The 14,162-nt window shown below is 33.1% G+C and overlaps 1 protein-coding gene across 6 annotated transcripts in view; it reads left to right on the top strand.

The window, feature by feature from the left end:
- The first annotated feature begins 4,278 nt into the window (after positions 1–4,278).
- Positions 4,279–14,162, top strand: part of LOC124353977 (myosin heavy chain, non-muscle) — a 161,248-nt gene continuing 151,364 nt past the window's right edge. For all 6 annotated transcript variants that reach the window (XM_046804071.1, XM_046804074.1, XM_046804076.1 and 3 more), the window contains exon 1: positions 4,279–4,882. In XM_046804071.1, the coding sequence (XP_046660027.1) occupies positions 4,526–4,882 (357 nt within the window). In that variant the 5' untranslated portion in view covers positions 4,279–4,525. The remainder of the gene's footprint in view (positions 4,883–14,162) is intronic.

Consider the following 14,162-nt stretch of genomic DNA (forward strand, 5'->3'; position numbering starts at 1 on the left):
TTTTTAGTATTTAATGGTTATCAGAAAAAAGTTTTTACTTTACTCAAAAAGTATATACTTAAAAATATAATATAATTAAAACCAAAAAAACTTTTGGATGCAAAAAACTGTACCTACTCAAGATGTCAAGAAAATATAAATTTTAATGATTACACCTATGGTTTGTAATCTTGGACGAGTGTGGATGTACTGGGCCATGGGTGGTGCTTGCCTGTATTAGGCCACTGTTATATGTTAAAGCAAAAGTTTCTCAACTTACAAAATGTGGAAAATGTAATCAAGGACCAGTGACATGTTTTACACAAATAGTATATTATGTTTATCATCTTCTTCATTTAAATAGTAGATTGAAATTATTGTGCACTTACATTATAAAACTGCTATAGCAGTCACCAATAGTTTTATATATAATAGGTACTCTAATTTAAGTAACTAAAAATTCATGTTTAACTCCAACATAATATAGCCTATTAAGGTTTATTCCTTGCTATATTTGGAATCTTCCAAAAATAGCATTTGGAAGATAGAATCTTCCAGAAAATGGACATTTTCTTACCTGTTTATATAACTTCTTAAAATTATGAAGATAATCACGTATATTTTACAGCGGTACTTTGCAGTTTAAATTTACAGATTTTATTAACTTCAGTAATTATGGGGTTACAAACAAGGTCGGTGATATAATTAAGGTTCGACTGCCAGATGTTTATTACAGGTTATCTAACGCGTTATCAAGTCTGTACCCAAATATGGGTTGTGGTAAATACAATCTGCCACATGTGCATAGGCAAATTCGCGATGACTAATACTACGAAAGGACTTTCTCGCGCCGTATATGGACAGATTCAAACGGTGGCGCCAGAGATCGTGATTTCAGGGAGAATTCACAAGGTTGAGTTAGGACAACAGCTGTTCAGTGACACGTCATCATTGGCCTCAATCAGCTGTTCTGCCATGTGGTGGATTTAGGACAGCTTCATACATTTTCATTGTAGGTTATGTTATCTCCTTATCGGCTTATCTGATTAATCAAATTCCGATTCTCATAAGGTAGTTCATGTTAGAAACCGCGCTGAGTTGAAGAAGAAAAGGAAACTGGAATTCGTGAAATACATAAAAGTAAACGTTAAACACAGAGGAAATCCTAAGTAAAATATTATGAAATGTGTATTATGGCACTCATAGTATTGTCTCTGGAAAACATTAAAATAATTAATGAAGCAATAAAGTTTTTTCGGGGACATTTTTTTCTTGCAATTAATTTTATAATTATTAAAATGCAATTATTTTTCAATATCTAAACCAACATACCTTGAAAGAATAATAGGGCTACGGACAATTCCCCGATGGCTTGATATACAACAATGTTATATGTTACAAAACTACAATACTACATTGTCAACATTTCTAAAATTGGAATATATTTACTCTAAATATATATATATATATATATATATATATATATATATATATTTATTTATTTATTTATTTATTAAAAGTTAAACATACAAAGTATTAACGTTCTCTTAAGATTTTTGACACCTAAAAAGGAGGGTACATCCCAGCCCTAGAATGTAGTGTTCTAGGTTTCTAACATACATTAATGACAAATGTTCGAAATGCTATTACCCTTTCGAATAGCCATCGTCAATAACAATTTATAAATCATATCTTAAAGTACTCGTAATTTCAGTATTATTAGTTTAGGTCAATTATCAATATTTTAATACAAAATATTATTACTTGAAGATTAATATTTATGTCGCAATAATCCCATGTCTCGCGACAATAAACACTAATTCTGTTAAATTTATGACAATTTTGTTATTGTTTGCCCTGGAATAATGTTCACATTCCACAGATTCTATGTAAACCATTCTGTGATCTCCGCGTATGATTTACACTATTCTTATTCAATTAGTACAACTACATAAAATTGATTTTTCATAACGCCGTTTTATAATCTGAACGGGTGTCTTTCGCTTGAAGGCCAATGACCCGCCAACATATTAACTCCTTTGTTAGAGTATCCTTTGTTGTTTTGATTGGTTTGAGTTCATGACTGACTTGATCAACTGCTACAGTGTGATGAAGTAGGCCGTGGCGAAGCGGAGACCCATAATAGCAGTAAGGGATTACGATGTACAATATTTTACCATTTATTTGAACATTCCAAACAACTGACATAATAGTACTACTCGTTATGACAATATAATAATATTATATAAAAACTTTACCTAAAATATAATGTAACACTGAAAGGAAAGCCTACATTTTTCTAAAACTTTTGTGTTATATTCGTAAAATACTACTTATTTAAATTACAAAAAATGGACTTTCGTTTTCTTAGATATCAAGCATTGTTTTATATTAATATTAATTATATTTGAAAACAAAATCTTTATACAATCTTATTACAAATAAATGGATATATATATATATATATATATAAATATAATTCTCAACTATTTAATAGTCAAAACATTTTGTTTTAAGGAATAAAATACACAACTAGAATGCGTTCCTTTCGGTCATTCGACTCTTTTCGAAACCGAAATGAAATGTATATAGAGTGTGGTAGCTAAACAATTTAGAATTGTAATTGTATTCTATTACTTGACACGCAATCTGGTTGTCTTTAAAGCGGAGTACTGTGTCTGATCTCGTATCGTGGATACTGAAAGAAATTAATACTATTATATTATCATGCTTTCTAAAATGCTATGAACTTTTGTAGATAAAACTAGATACGGCTGCAGATTTTCCACAGGTCACACTACACAGATGTTCCCATACATGCTGTAACTAAAGACTCCGTCATCCATGCGGACCTCCGTAATGAAAGTTGAAAATGTGTAGGAAATATAATTATTTTTTATAATCTTCATAGAATAGTTCGAGGATATGCTACAAAGAGGCCATTCGTAGAAAGGAGGTTTATAGATGTTTAAAAATAGATTTTAAGATCAACTCATACATTCAACTGCTTTCAATACTAAAGAATATAACAAACTAAGATCTAGTGAAAGTATTTAATATTCTGCTTTGGTTATACCCTTAAACATTAAAATGCAGTCCTCGCTATGCGGTAATAAAAATCCTTAACTAATACAAGTAATTCCTATGATTTATTAGGGTTTATAAATAAAATAACCAACGTTTTATTTAAAAGTACCCATGTTTTATTTAGAACATTATTAAAGTCATATCAAGGAGGAGTTTGTTGTTACTTGAATATTAAGTGCGGTTATGCACAACATAAATAATATTTTTATTAAGTCAACAACAAGAATTAAAACTAATTATTATGACATTTGGAACGCTCTTGACAGCTGAGCTGTGCATAGATCTGGACACAATCAAACCAATATTTTTTGCATCGCATCTTTTTGATCCACATTCAACCTAAACTAAACGTACGTTTTATTGACAGTATCTTAATTTTAAATTTTAACGAAATAAAGAAATTTAACTGTTTCTACATTCATACAACTAAATAGATAATAATAAGAAAGAATTGAAACGATATCTTACTGAATAGGTTTTGTATTCTTTTTACGATTTCTTGTTAGATTTCAAAGAATAATTAAGTCATTGTTAATATGATTTATTGTAAATAAGTTTAATAAAAAGCTGTGATAATGCCATTCAATGTTTGTATGTAGAAATTGTGAATAAATTATGATTTGATAATAATCATTTCAATTTTATCGAATTGAACTCTCAATAATGTTTGGGTTATATCTTGTAGTGTTTCTATACATTGAAGGTACATCTCTGACCACATTATAGATACCACGTTTTATTGTATTATTATAACAATAATAATTTATTATTATTGATATTTGTATAAAACGAACTGTTAAAAACTACTCTTCAACAGAAGTACATAGTTGAACAGCTGAATGTAAATATCTCAATATTTATCTTTACTACAATCATTATTACAGTTTAGTCGCCATTTACATACTGATTTTCTTTGTAACTGTTTAGAGCCTTCATTTATGCGTAAAATATTTTCTCTGTGATTGATTATTGCATATAAATGGTATGTTGTTCAACTATTTGGAAAATTGCGAACTGTACACATATCACTATTTGTGACATACCGTGCACATTGCATAGTATTTTCAAATTGTGACAAGTAAAGTAATTTAATATTGAAAACATTTCAGTTGCATTCCTGGCCACCATATGGTGTTCTCTGGCGGCTTGGCAGAGAACCTTTGGTAGTCACGTGACTGCGTAGAGAGCGGGCGTCGGCCGTATTCCTAACCACACTCCCGCCTTCAGTCTTCATTTCTCACTCAGTTCTTTCGTATCACTTCGTTGTCTGTCGTGCTATGCCGCAGCTGATGGGGTACTAGTACTAGTGTATATAGTCAGTGTTATGAGTGCTTCCATTACTGTCGAAAGCTTACAGTGAACCCAACGGTTTTAGTGAGTAATTTTAGTTCCGGAGAAGCGTAAACTCCTGTGTTTCACCGGCAGTAATACGTTGTGTCTGTTGCATTGAATTTGCAACATGGCGGATAGTGATACCGCAGGTGACCGGTCGGATCCGGACTTCAAATATCTCTCCGTAGATAGGAATACCTTTAATGACCCTGCAACTCAAGCGGAATGGACCCAAAAACGTCTCGTTTGGGTACCGCACGAAACGCACGGCTTCGTCGCTGCAGGTATCAAAGGCGAAAGGGGCGACGAGGTAGAAGTCGAAATCTCTGATACCGGCAAAAGAACTTTGGTTGCCAAGGATGATATCCAAAAGATGAACCCTCCCAAGTATAACAAAGTGGAGGATATGGCTGATCTTACATGTTTAAACGAAGCATCTGTACTTCATAACATCAAGGATAGATACTATTCTGGACTGATTTATGTAAGTAACGAAATGTTCTCTTTCCTAACCTGTACATACTAAAGTTATTTTATATTGTTGTATAAGGTTATGACCTGTGACAAAAATTAACTCAAGGGGAAATTTGGACTTACATACAAGAGTTTTATATATTCGAGTTAGTTCTTAGGACTGTCAGGAGAGCATCTCCGTGAATCGGAGCTGTCATGTATACAGTGAATATGTCTGATATTAGGCCTACTGTACCACCGTTTAATTCAATAGGATCTGACAGGACAGTAGAGTGTATTTTGAAGGTGTAATTTATGGTGTTTTAATTCTCAGAGTAAAACGTGAAGTGGGACTTTAGTGGCTTACAAAAATATTTGAAATGAAGTTAGGCCTAATTCAAGTAGAGAGATCGGAAATAATAATAGCTCTACTGTTTAACCCTCCAAGCATAATATACTTCATATCGTTTCTTGGTGTTACACTAGTTTTTGGCAATGTATAGTGTTTAGTTTAAATTATGCAGATAACTTGTTTACCAATAAAGCCGTATAGTCTAATATTGATATAATTTTACTCACAAATAATTGGGGATACGCTATAATAACATATTTTGTTTGTCAACTTTGTATTTTGTGTGTTAGGGGGTTCTTCAAAATGTAAATACTGTTACGTTATTTCATTTCAAAACGCACCTTACCTACAGAATGTAGGACCAAAAATTTTTATGTAGCCTACAACAATTTAATGTACTTTTAGAATATATATATATATATATATATATATATATATATATATATATATATATATATATATATATATATCTGGACTAGAGTATTTCTAATCTTAGAACAAAATACTGATAGGCCCTACCATAAAAATACCACTTATGAAGCTCACTCAGGAGCTACCACTGCTTTTCCACCTCCTCTTATTTCTCTTTTTTCACTAGAATCGTTTTCTTCCATCTATTCATGATAGGTATCAAAACATAACTCTCTAATCACAAGTATTACAAGACAATAAAACAAAGACCAAGCATATAATGCAATAAATGGCTGTGATCAACTGGTTGCTGATTTCATATGCATGCTCATAACCTAACCAAATACGATAACCTAAGCATTTGGATACAGTGCATGGCAGAAAGTTTATAATAATCAGTTTCAAAAGTATGTTTTATTTCAGAAGAAAAAAGCTATAGATTCTTCTAATGATATCATTGTAAACAGCTGTCTATCCACTTCCTATTAGTGTATAGGCCTGCTATATTTAAAACAAAATTTAATCATGATAAGTGCACATTTTAACTTGTTTTTTCCATGGCCTTACAAACTCAATTATTTTGCTTTACTAATCTGTATGGACTATTTTATACTTACACACTACTGTACAGATCATTGACATTTGAAATTAACGCTGTAAACTATTGCTATATATTTTAATTTAAACATCTAAGTATTCTGCAATTTAACTTAAAGTGTAGGTCATTTAGTTAAATCCAGAGAACAAAAAACCACTATTCCTGACAGTTCTTTTAGTAGGAGTACATACCTATCCAAACCATATTTTTCTAATCTTCTCCCTTAGATCGCCAAATTTTTCAGGATGATGCAGATTTATTGTGACCGAGTTGGATTAATTAACCATAGTTCCCAAAGTACTCAGATCTCAGTAACTACTTAGATCAGATTATGTGGCCACATGTAGAGATGTACGGGAATCTTTAATCATAATGTGTATAGTCTGTGTATCTGATTTGGGCTCTAGAATGTAATTGGAAACCAAGAACAATTTGAAATATGCTTAAAATAGTAAATTTCATGGTGGGGACTGATGTCAAAGAAAATTCTTCAATTTTAACATTTATTTTTTGTGTTTGGAAATAAATCTACAGAATGAATACCAGTAGTGTACCAATATTGGTTTGGTTATAAAAATAGAAGGGCTAATAGCATTGGATATTTATCCAGCTTTTTGTTTGAATTACTCTTTGATTGTAATTGTTTTGTAGACACGCCTCTAAGCCTATGTCTTTTTGTATTTGAAAATATGTGCTCTTAACAAAATACCCTAATTGAGTTTGAAATTTCAAATCTTTGTTGTTAAGAGTCAATCATTTTTATTTTGTTCTTAAAAAAAGTAGGATACATCATGATACAAGCATATTAGCTACTTTACAAAGTCTGTTTCTGCTTCATTAGGTCTCAGATATGTAAGTGGTGGAGTAGGCTAAAACCTTAGATACTAAGCTTATAAAAAAATTCTGTCAATTTCATGCTTTTAAATTGAAAAAGTACAATAATTAGAAACTAATTTGAAAACTTTATTATGAGGAAGTGTTTATTAAGTATAGTTTTAATTCACAATTAACCTTAATACACAGTACACAGCATGTTAACAAATATGCATTATAATATCCGTGGATTAATATTTTTTTTCAAACATAGGAGATTGATATGTATCTTAATGAACCCAAATCATTCTATTTTAATAATGCTGAAATTACAGTAGTCTATTTGATCAGAGTTTGTTTATCTTATACAATCAGTTGAGGTTTTAAGCAAATTCATATTTCTCTTGTCTCTTATTATTGAAGTTATTTTGGTATTTTTAACATCTTATAAATAATTGTATGCTACATGTAAACTTTTGAGATTAATGTACAATTATACAAGACAATAACCACCATATATGTAATACACATTTGTTGTGTTAAGACTAGAATTATTTACTTTGATAACATTGTTTTAATAGAACAAATTTTAGAAGAAAGTTAATACTGAGGTGTTAGCTAAATGTTCATATTTCATTGAAGGAGGAGCTCTTTGTATTGGAAAACAAATTATTTTCTTTAAAATAAATACACAATTCTCCAGTAATTTTTAATTTTATACACATTAATAAGTGTACAAAACAAAAAATTATTGGAGAATTGTAAGTTAAGTTTCTTTTAAAGAAAATAATGTTTATAGTTAGAACGACATGTAAGTATGTTGAGATAAGTTACATAGAGGAATCCCCATAGGAAGGAGTGTTCCAATAACTGTTGCTGATAACTGCAGTGGTTCTCATACTTGTCAAGTAGTCTTTTAATTAAGTCAGTGCCAAGTGGCCCAGGTGAAATAGAGTCTTCTGGTAGTTGGCTGTGTCAAGGAAGAGTGGGTGGGTAGGATGGGGGGGGACAAGGTGTGGCTTGACACTGAGATAAACAAACACTCTACCACCCACCTAGAGTGGGCTAGGCCTCTATCTTAACTAGGGACATTTTGAACCTAGTGTGAGCCTCTTCTGTTGCATTTAAATGGTTGCTTCTATTATAATGTTTATTCGGTTTTCCCAAAGAAAAAAACACTTTGATTTCAGAGATCGGGTGCATGAAATTTTTTCAGCAATTTTTCTATAAACTTTTTGTATGAGTTGATTTATTCTTCCGAAATGAAATCATGTAAAGAATAATTTATAGATGACCAGTGAAACTTAAGACTCAGTATCTTCAAACTATTTTGTCTAATTAGCAATGTCAACTCTAATCTGTAATGTTGTTTGACAACTTAGACAGTCTGTGCACAAAATACATCATTAGTTGAGACATCTTAAAACTTTCACCTCAAACAACTGACCAAGCTTCAAAATCATTTGATTACTTTCTGCATGCTGCATTGCAGGCCTTGAGTTTTCCCTTGAGGATAAGGTTTTTGAAGGGAGTGGATAGCTAGTCAATTTAGGATTTAAGAACATTATGGGAATTTCATTTAGTAGTGAATTCAGACATTATTAGTTGTAGGAATTGGATTGTACATTCTTTTGGGGTTCTTACCATGTTCACTAAGCTGTGTGTTCACTTGTTATCAATTTCTTGACCATACATTTACATGAGAAATTGCAGAGGTCTGTTCTAAAATGAAAATTTAAATTTTTACAATGTTTTAATAGCCCTGAACTATGTACTGGGGTAATATTTATTTATTTCAATGGTTTCCCATTACACAAACTTGATACAATATTGTGCAGTTAATAAACTTAAGAAACAAAACAGGTTCAAACTTAACAACAATAAATTAAATGCATTTACAATAAAGTAACAATAACAACCAAAAGAGAAGTTAAAGTGCTTATAGTAATTAACAAAATAAAATATTTTAAATAACAAACATATAGGGGTGGAGCTTCTACAATTTAGTCAAATGGGGGAAAAACAATTACTTAATGGGGGAAACACAGGTTAAAATTAGTGAAATAAATTAATTAAAGAAATAAATAAATAAATAAATTGGGTAACTACAACAATAAATTTAACAAAAACAACAGGTAAGAAGACAGTGTTGAATGCATCTCTCATTCTTAAAACAATTTAGCAAGGAGGAAAAGAGAAAGGAAAGAGAAGTTAAGGCTTCAAGTGGTGTCTGAGACATTCCCTGTAGGCTCCCATCGACTGGCTGAAGATCTCAGTACTGCTCCCCAGCTCGTTAGGGTTGTTGAGCAGACAAGGAATACATCCGTGTTGACCATAAGTAGTGGGCTGGAATCATTTAGCTAAGAGACTCCTGGATCGAGTTCCTATTGGCACTTCGACGTAAATGGAGTCTAGAATGTCCGGGAAATCAGTAAGTCCATTTAAGAATTTGTAGAGGAACAGCTGGCTAAGAATTAATCTCCGCTGACCAAGAGTCTCAAGTCCAAAGAAAAGTTAAAGTTCATTAAGTGGTACTTCAAAGTAAGCTCATGCGTTTCCCAACAAGTCACACCAACTTCAACTGAATTCTATCCAAAGGATCAGTGTGTATCCTCATGTATGGGCACCAGAAAATATGCATACTCCAATAATGGGCACACTAGTGTCTTGTAGAGCTTGAGTAGAAGGTAAAGTAAAACCTCAAGATGATCTGAAGATGAACCCCAGCTGTTGGTGTCATAATGTATGTGTTGCAAGATTCCAAGATGACAACACCACAACACCAAGGCCTTTGATTGGAATCCCTGTCCAAGTTGGAATCATATAGGACATAATCGTGCGTGAATATCTTTGAGCTCTGTGAGGATAGCACATTTCCTGGCATTGAGTCTAATACAGTTTTCAGCACTACACAACTTGGCGGCAGCAAGCGAATTTTGCAACTGAATACAATCATCTGTAGTGGCAATACTACTGAAGATCTTGACATTGTCAGGGAAAAGAAGGTACTGAGAGGATATTGCTGTGCCAATATCGTTGATAAAGAGCGCAAACAGGAACAGTGCTAGATGTGAGCCCTGCAGAACATGTGATAGAACAGGAATGGGTTGTGATAGGGTGTCATTAAATCGGACTGTTAATGTGCGATCCCCCAAGTAACTCTCAATTCAGGACAATAAATATCCATGCACTTCGTATCCCCGCAGTTTAGCAAGCAACAAGGGATGGCATACCCGGTCAAACGCTGTTATCATACCCTTTTGTAATCAAGGTATATGCAGTCAACTTGTATTCTCATGCTGAAAGCAGAAAGTATGTAGTCCTCCATAACAACTAGATTTGTCACTGTTGACTTTTCACTAATGAATCCATGTTTTTTAGGTGTAATAAAACTTTTCAACGCAAAAGCTAATTCGTCTAGAACAAATGCCTCAAAGACTAGCCATGGTGGGTTTTATAGCACTTGGCTTGTAGTTTGAAACATCACTCCGATTTCCAGATTGAAAATTTGTACCAAGTAACTGTTCTTGAGATTGGTAGGAAAAATTCCATTAGTTTATCTAAAGGCTTTGAAGAAAATTGCCAGTTGAGGGACCAATGCATGAGCACAGTGCTTGAATACACTTGGACGTATATTGTCTGGTCCCCTCTCTTCGTGGGATCAAGTGATAGTAGTTGTTCCTCAACCTGTGTAAGAGTGAACATGCAACTAGGAATGCATATACTGAAGTTGATTTCCAAATCAGGAATCCTTGGGTTTTGCACCTAGAAGAGGGATTTTTCCTCCACAAACAGGGTACATTGGGAAGTAGGATCTTTTGCAGTTTCATTATTGGACTCAAGAAGTGGTGTGTTATTTGATTTTTTCTTCAGATTGTTTACATGAGAATAGAAATCGTTAATGTTAGCTGAAATTATGGATTCAACGTAGTGAATATAGTTCTTTGCTAGTCCCTTGCATCATGCTCGAACCATACCAAAATGATCATAGTCGGTGAAGTTTAAAGTTGACTTTTATGTCTTGTCTAGAATCTTCAGAATTACTAATCGCTCCAACTCATAAGTGAACCATGGTGGAAAACTGGATCCGCGGTTCATCCTGAGCGGGGTATTGAGACTTAATATTCTGGAGTCAATGGGAGAAGTCCATGAATAGCATTTCAATGTTGCATTGTGAGCACATTGTTGGGTAGTCAACTCTTTGAAGCCAGCAAAGGACCGCTTCGACATTGCATTTGTTTAAGTCGAGTATCTGCTGGGGTACATATTCTGGCCTGGAAATAGTAGTGTTGAGAGAGCAAGGCAAGTTGATTTTAATCAAGTGCTAGTTGTTACATGTCATGAGCAACAGAAACGTTAGAGATAAGCAGCTTGGTAAATACCTGAGAAAAGCTGTCAACTATCGAGAATGATTCCTCTATAGTTGGTTATGTTGTTACTTTGATTTAGCTGTAGTATTTTTGCTACATCACATAGTGGCTAGATGGAACATCCGTTGGATTTGAAGAGAGTGTTGTCAAGTCCGTGTTAGGGAGATTGAAATCACCCATTCGAATATTGTCACTTGTTTGTTTGAAGTTTATTTTTGATGATGGAAGTATTGTGAAGGAAACAGGATTTTTCCGGACATTTGCCATTGTTTAGTGAAACAAAAAACAACGTAGTGTTGCTGATGGCAATGTCTGGAAAAATCCTGTTTCCTTCATTGTCACTGGGGTTTCAATTTTGAGTGCGGCTTCACAACAATTTTTATACTTCACTGCTGCCTGCTGGGAAGGTATTTAAGTGGCCCCGATGACTATTGGTTACCAACGACAATTTAATTGAACAAAGGTTTCCATTATCAGTTAATGAGGGATTTAACATGGAGCTAGGGATAGTTGAGTTGATGGCGATAAGGACTCCTCCGCCAGTTGGTTTCAGGGGATCTCTCGTATTTTTTTTAAACTGAGTTTGGCATCACTGATATCATTAGTTACGTTCGTTTCTAATAATACAATGATGTCATAGACACAAGTAGATATTGACTGCTTTTGTTGAGCCAATTTAGTATGTAATCCATTCACATTTTTGGAATATATGTTGAAAAGCTTTGGATTGTAATAGTTCTTTGCCTGCTTGATGTTTCTGGAACTCCATTACAATACTTGATAGTCAGGCCATACTTCTCCTCCCCGTTTAATTAGTTTAATTAGTCCAGAGTTTAAGTTCTTCTCTAAGGTTAACCAGATAGCTGATTATTCATTAATTGTTTCTGCATATAATTTCAAAACTAATATTGTCTCACTTATTTAACCCGAGGTATCACCATCTCCCAGTTTGTTTCAATAACATGCTACAATACAAAATTTTCAAGATAGTCAAAGATTGATTGTAATAACCATAATAATCAATAGTTTAAAACACAAGAAAGAGACTATGTAACAGTAGCAACAGAAAATACAAATTATATAAATGAAATAACAAGTGCTGGATAACAAGAACAATACATATTATTTAACTATAAATAAGGTAAGATTAAACAGTAATATAAATTTGTTACTTGTATTACACATGCATAGCATGTAACTACAGTATTTAAACAATAATATAGTATCAAGCCAAAGTTGAAGATAAGTCCCTTGTTTTTAAATGTACAGTATGACATAAACAAAAATGATTAGCCTACTGAAACAAATGAAGTCTGGTTCAGTTTAAGCAGATTATTAGGGCAATTCTCCTTTTTATAGATGAGAACTGTTCAGTGTTCCGGCAGATTATCATGGTGATTCTCCTTTCGATGAATAACAATTGTTCAGTGTTTGATAAGATTATCAGGGTGATTCTCCTTTTTATGGATTAGAACTGTTCAGTGTTCCGGCAGATTATCATGGTGATTCTCCTTTCGATGAATAACAATTGTTCAGTGTTTGATAAGATTATCAGGGTGATTCTCCTTTTTATGGATTAGAACTGTTCAGTGTTCCAGCAGATTATCATGGTAATTATCTTTATCCTCTCATTTATATTTATTTTCTGATCTTCTGCTCTATATAATTAAGAAAAATATGTCAGTTTCAAAGCTTTAAACATATAAAATAACAAAACAATGAATTTGGCTTTGAAGGCTATTTTATCAGATTTTGCTAACCTTCACCAGCTGGTAACTGTTTAATCACCTGGCAATGGTAGCTTGCTATACGGGTGGCTATAGAACACAATTGACCATTAACAATGTCTTCTTTGTTTTTAGTCGTCGTCAATATCTTCTGAAGTCATACCACCAAACATTAAAGCTTTTGAACACTATAACATTTACGAAGTTTGTTCTTTTCATAACTCAAAACAATACTAAAGTACATTATTTTAATATTTAGATTTTTTCAAATGATTTTCAGCCAGTTTGTATTTGTAAGTTATTTAAATATTTTATTAAGTACTGTAAAGTAAAATTGAGAATGCCAACAGAACACAGAGCCCAGAAGTCTGAGTCACTATAATGATGATGCTTGTCGAGTGGCACTCTGGGCTATTTATGTTAGTGGCCATGTTGTTCGCTGCACTTAGAGCTGACAATTAGTTGTTCAACTGTTTATGATGCGTTGTGTTTCTCAGCTTGATGATGTCTTGATTTCTTTTTATGATTCTGTTGCTATTAACATTACATAGGCTTACTGAAACAAGTTCTATCGTATTCTAAAATGTGATTTCACTTAGCCTTTTTCCTGTACACTATGGGGTTGAATATTTTTAGTTGCAGCAATTTGGGCAGTAATGGTGACTTGGAGAAAATTATGTTATATTGTTGTGGGTGAAATCATATTTACTATGTAGAGTACTTTATTTTAAATTCAACAGTTTTTCTAGAAGTAGTTTTGGGGAGGAATTCAAAATTCGTGTAAACCTGCCACTTGTCTCTGAGACATTATAAGTGGGAGATTGTTTCACTATGAATGGTGTTCTTAGGTAGGTAGATATCACTTTGGACCATAGTATGGAATATTTACTGGTGGTAAATAACATTTTCAAGCCACCAAAAGTTCATAAATTGATTTTGAAATGAGAGAAACACTTACTGATACATGATATGAGATTTCTTGTAGAATGTGCTATTGTGGACAAACTTATCAGGCCTTTGCCACGGACACCAAGCCGCCA

This window comes from Homalodisca vitripennis, chromosome 2 (genome assembly GCF_021130785.1).
Source record: "Homalodisca vitripennis isolate AUS2020 chromosome 2, UT_GWSS_2.1, whole genome shotgun sequence".
Lineage (NCBI taxonomy): Eukaryota > Metazoa > Arthropoda > Insecta > Hemiptera > Cicadellidae > Homalodisca > Homalodisca vitripennis.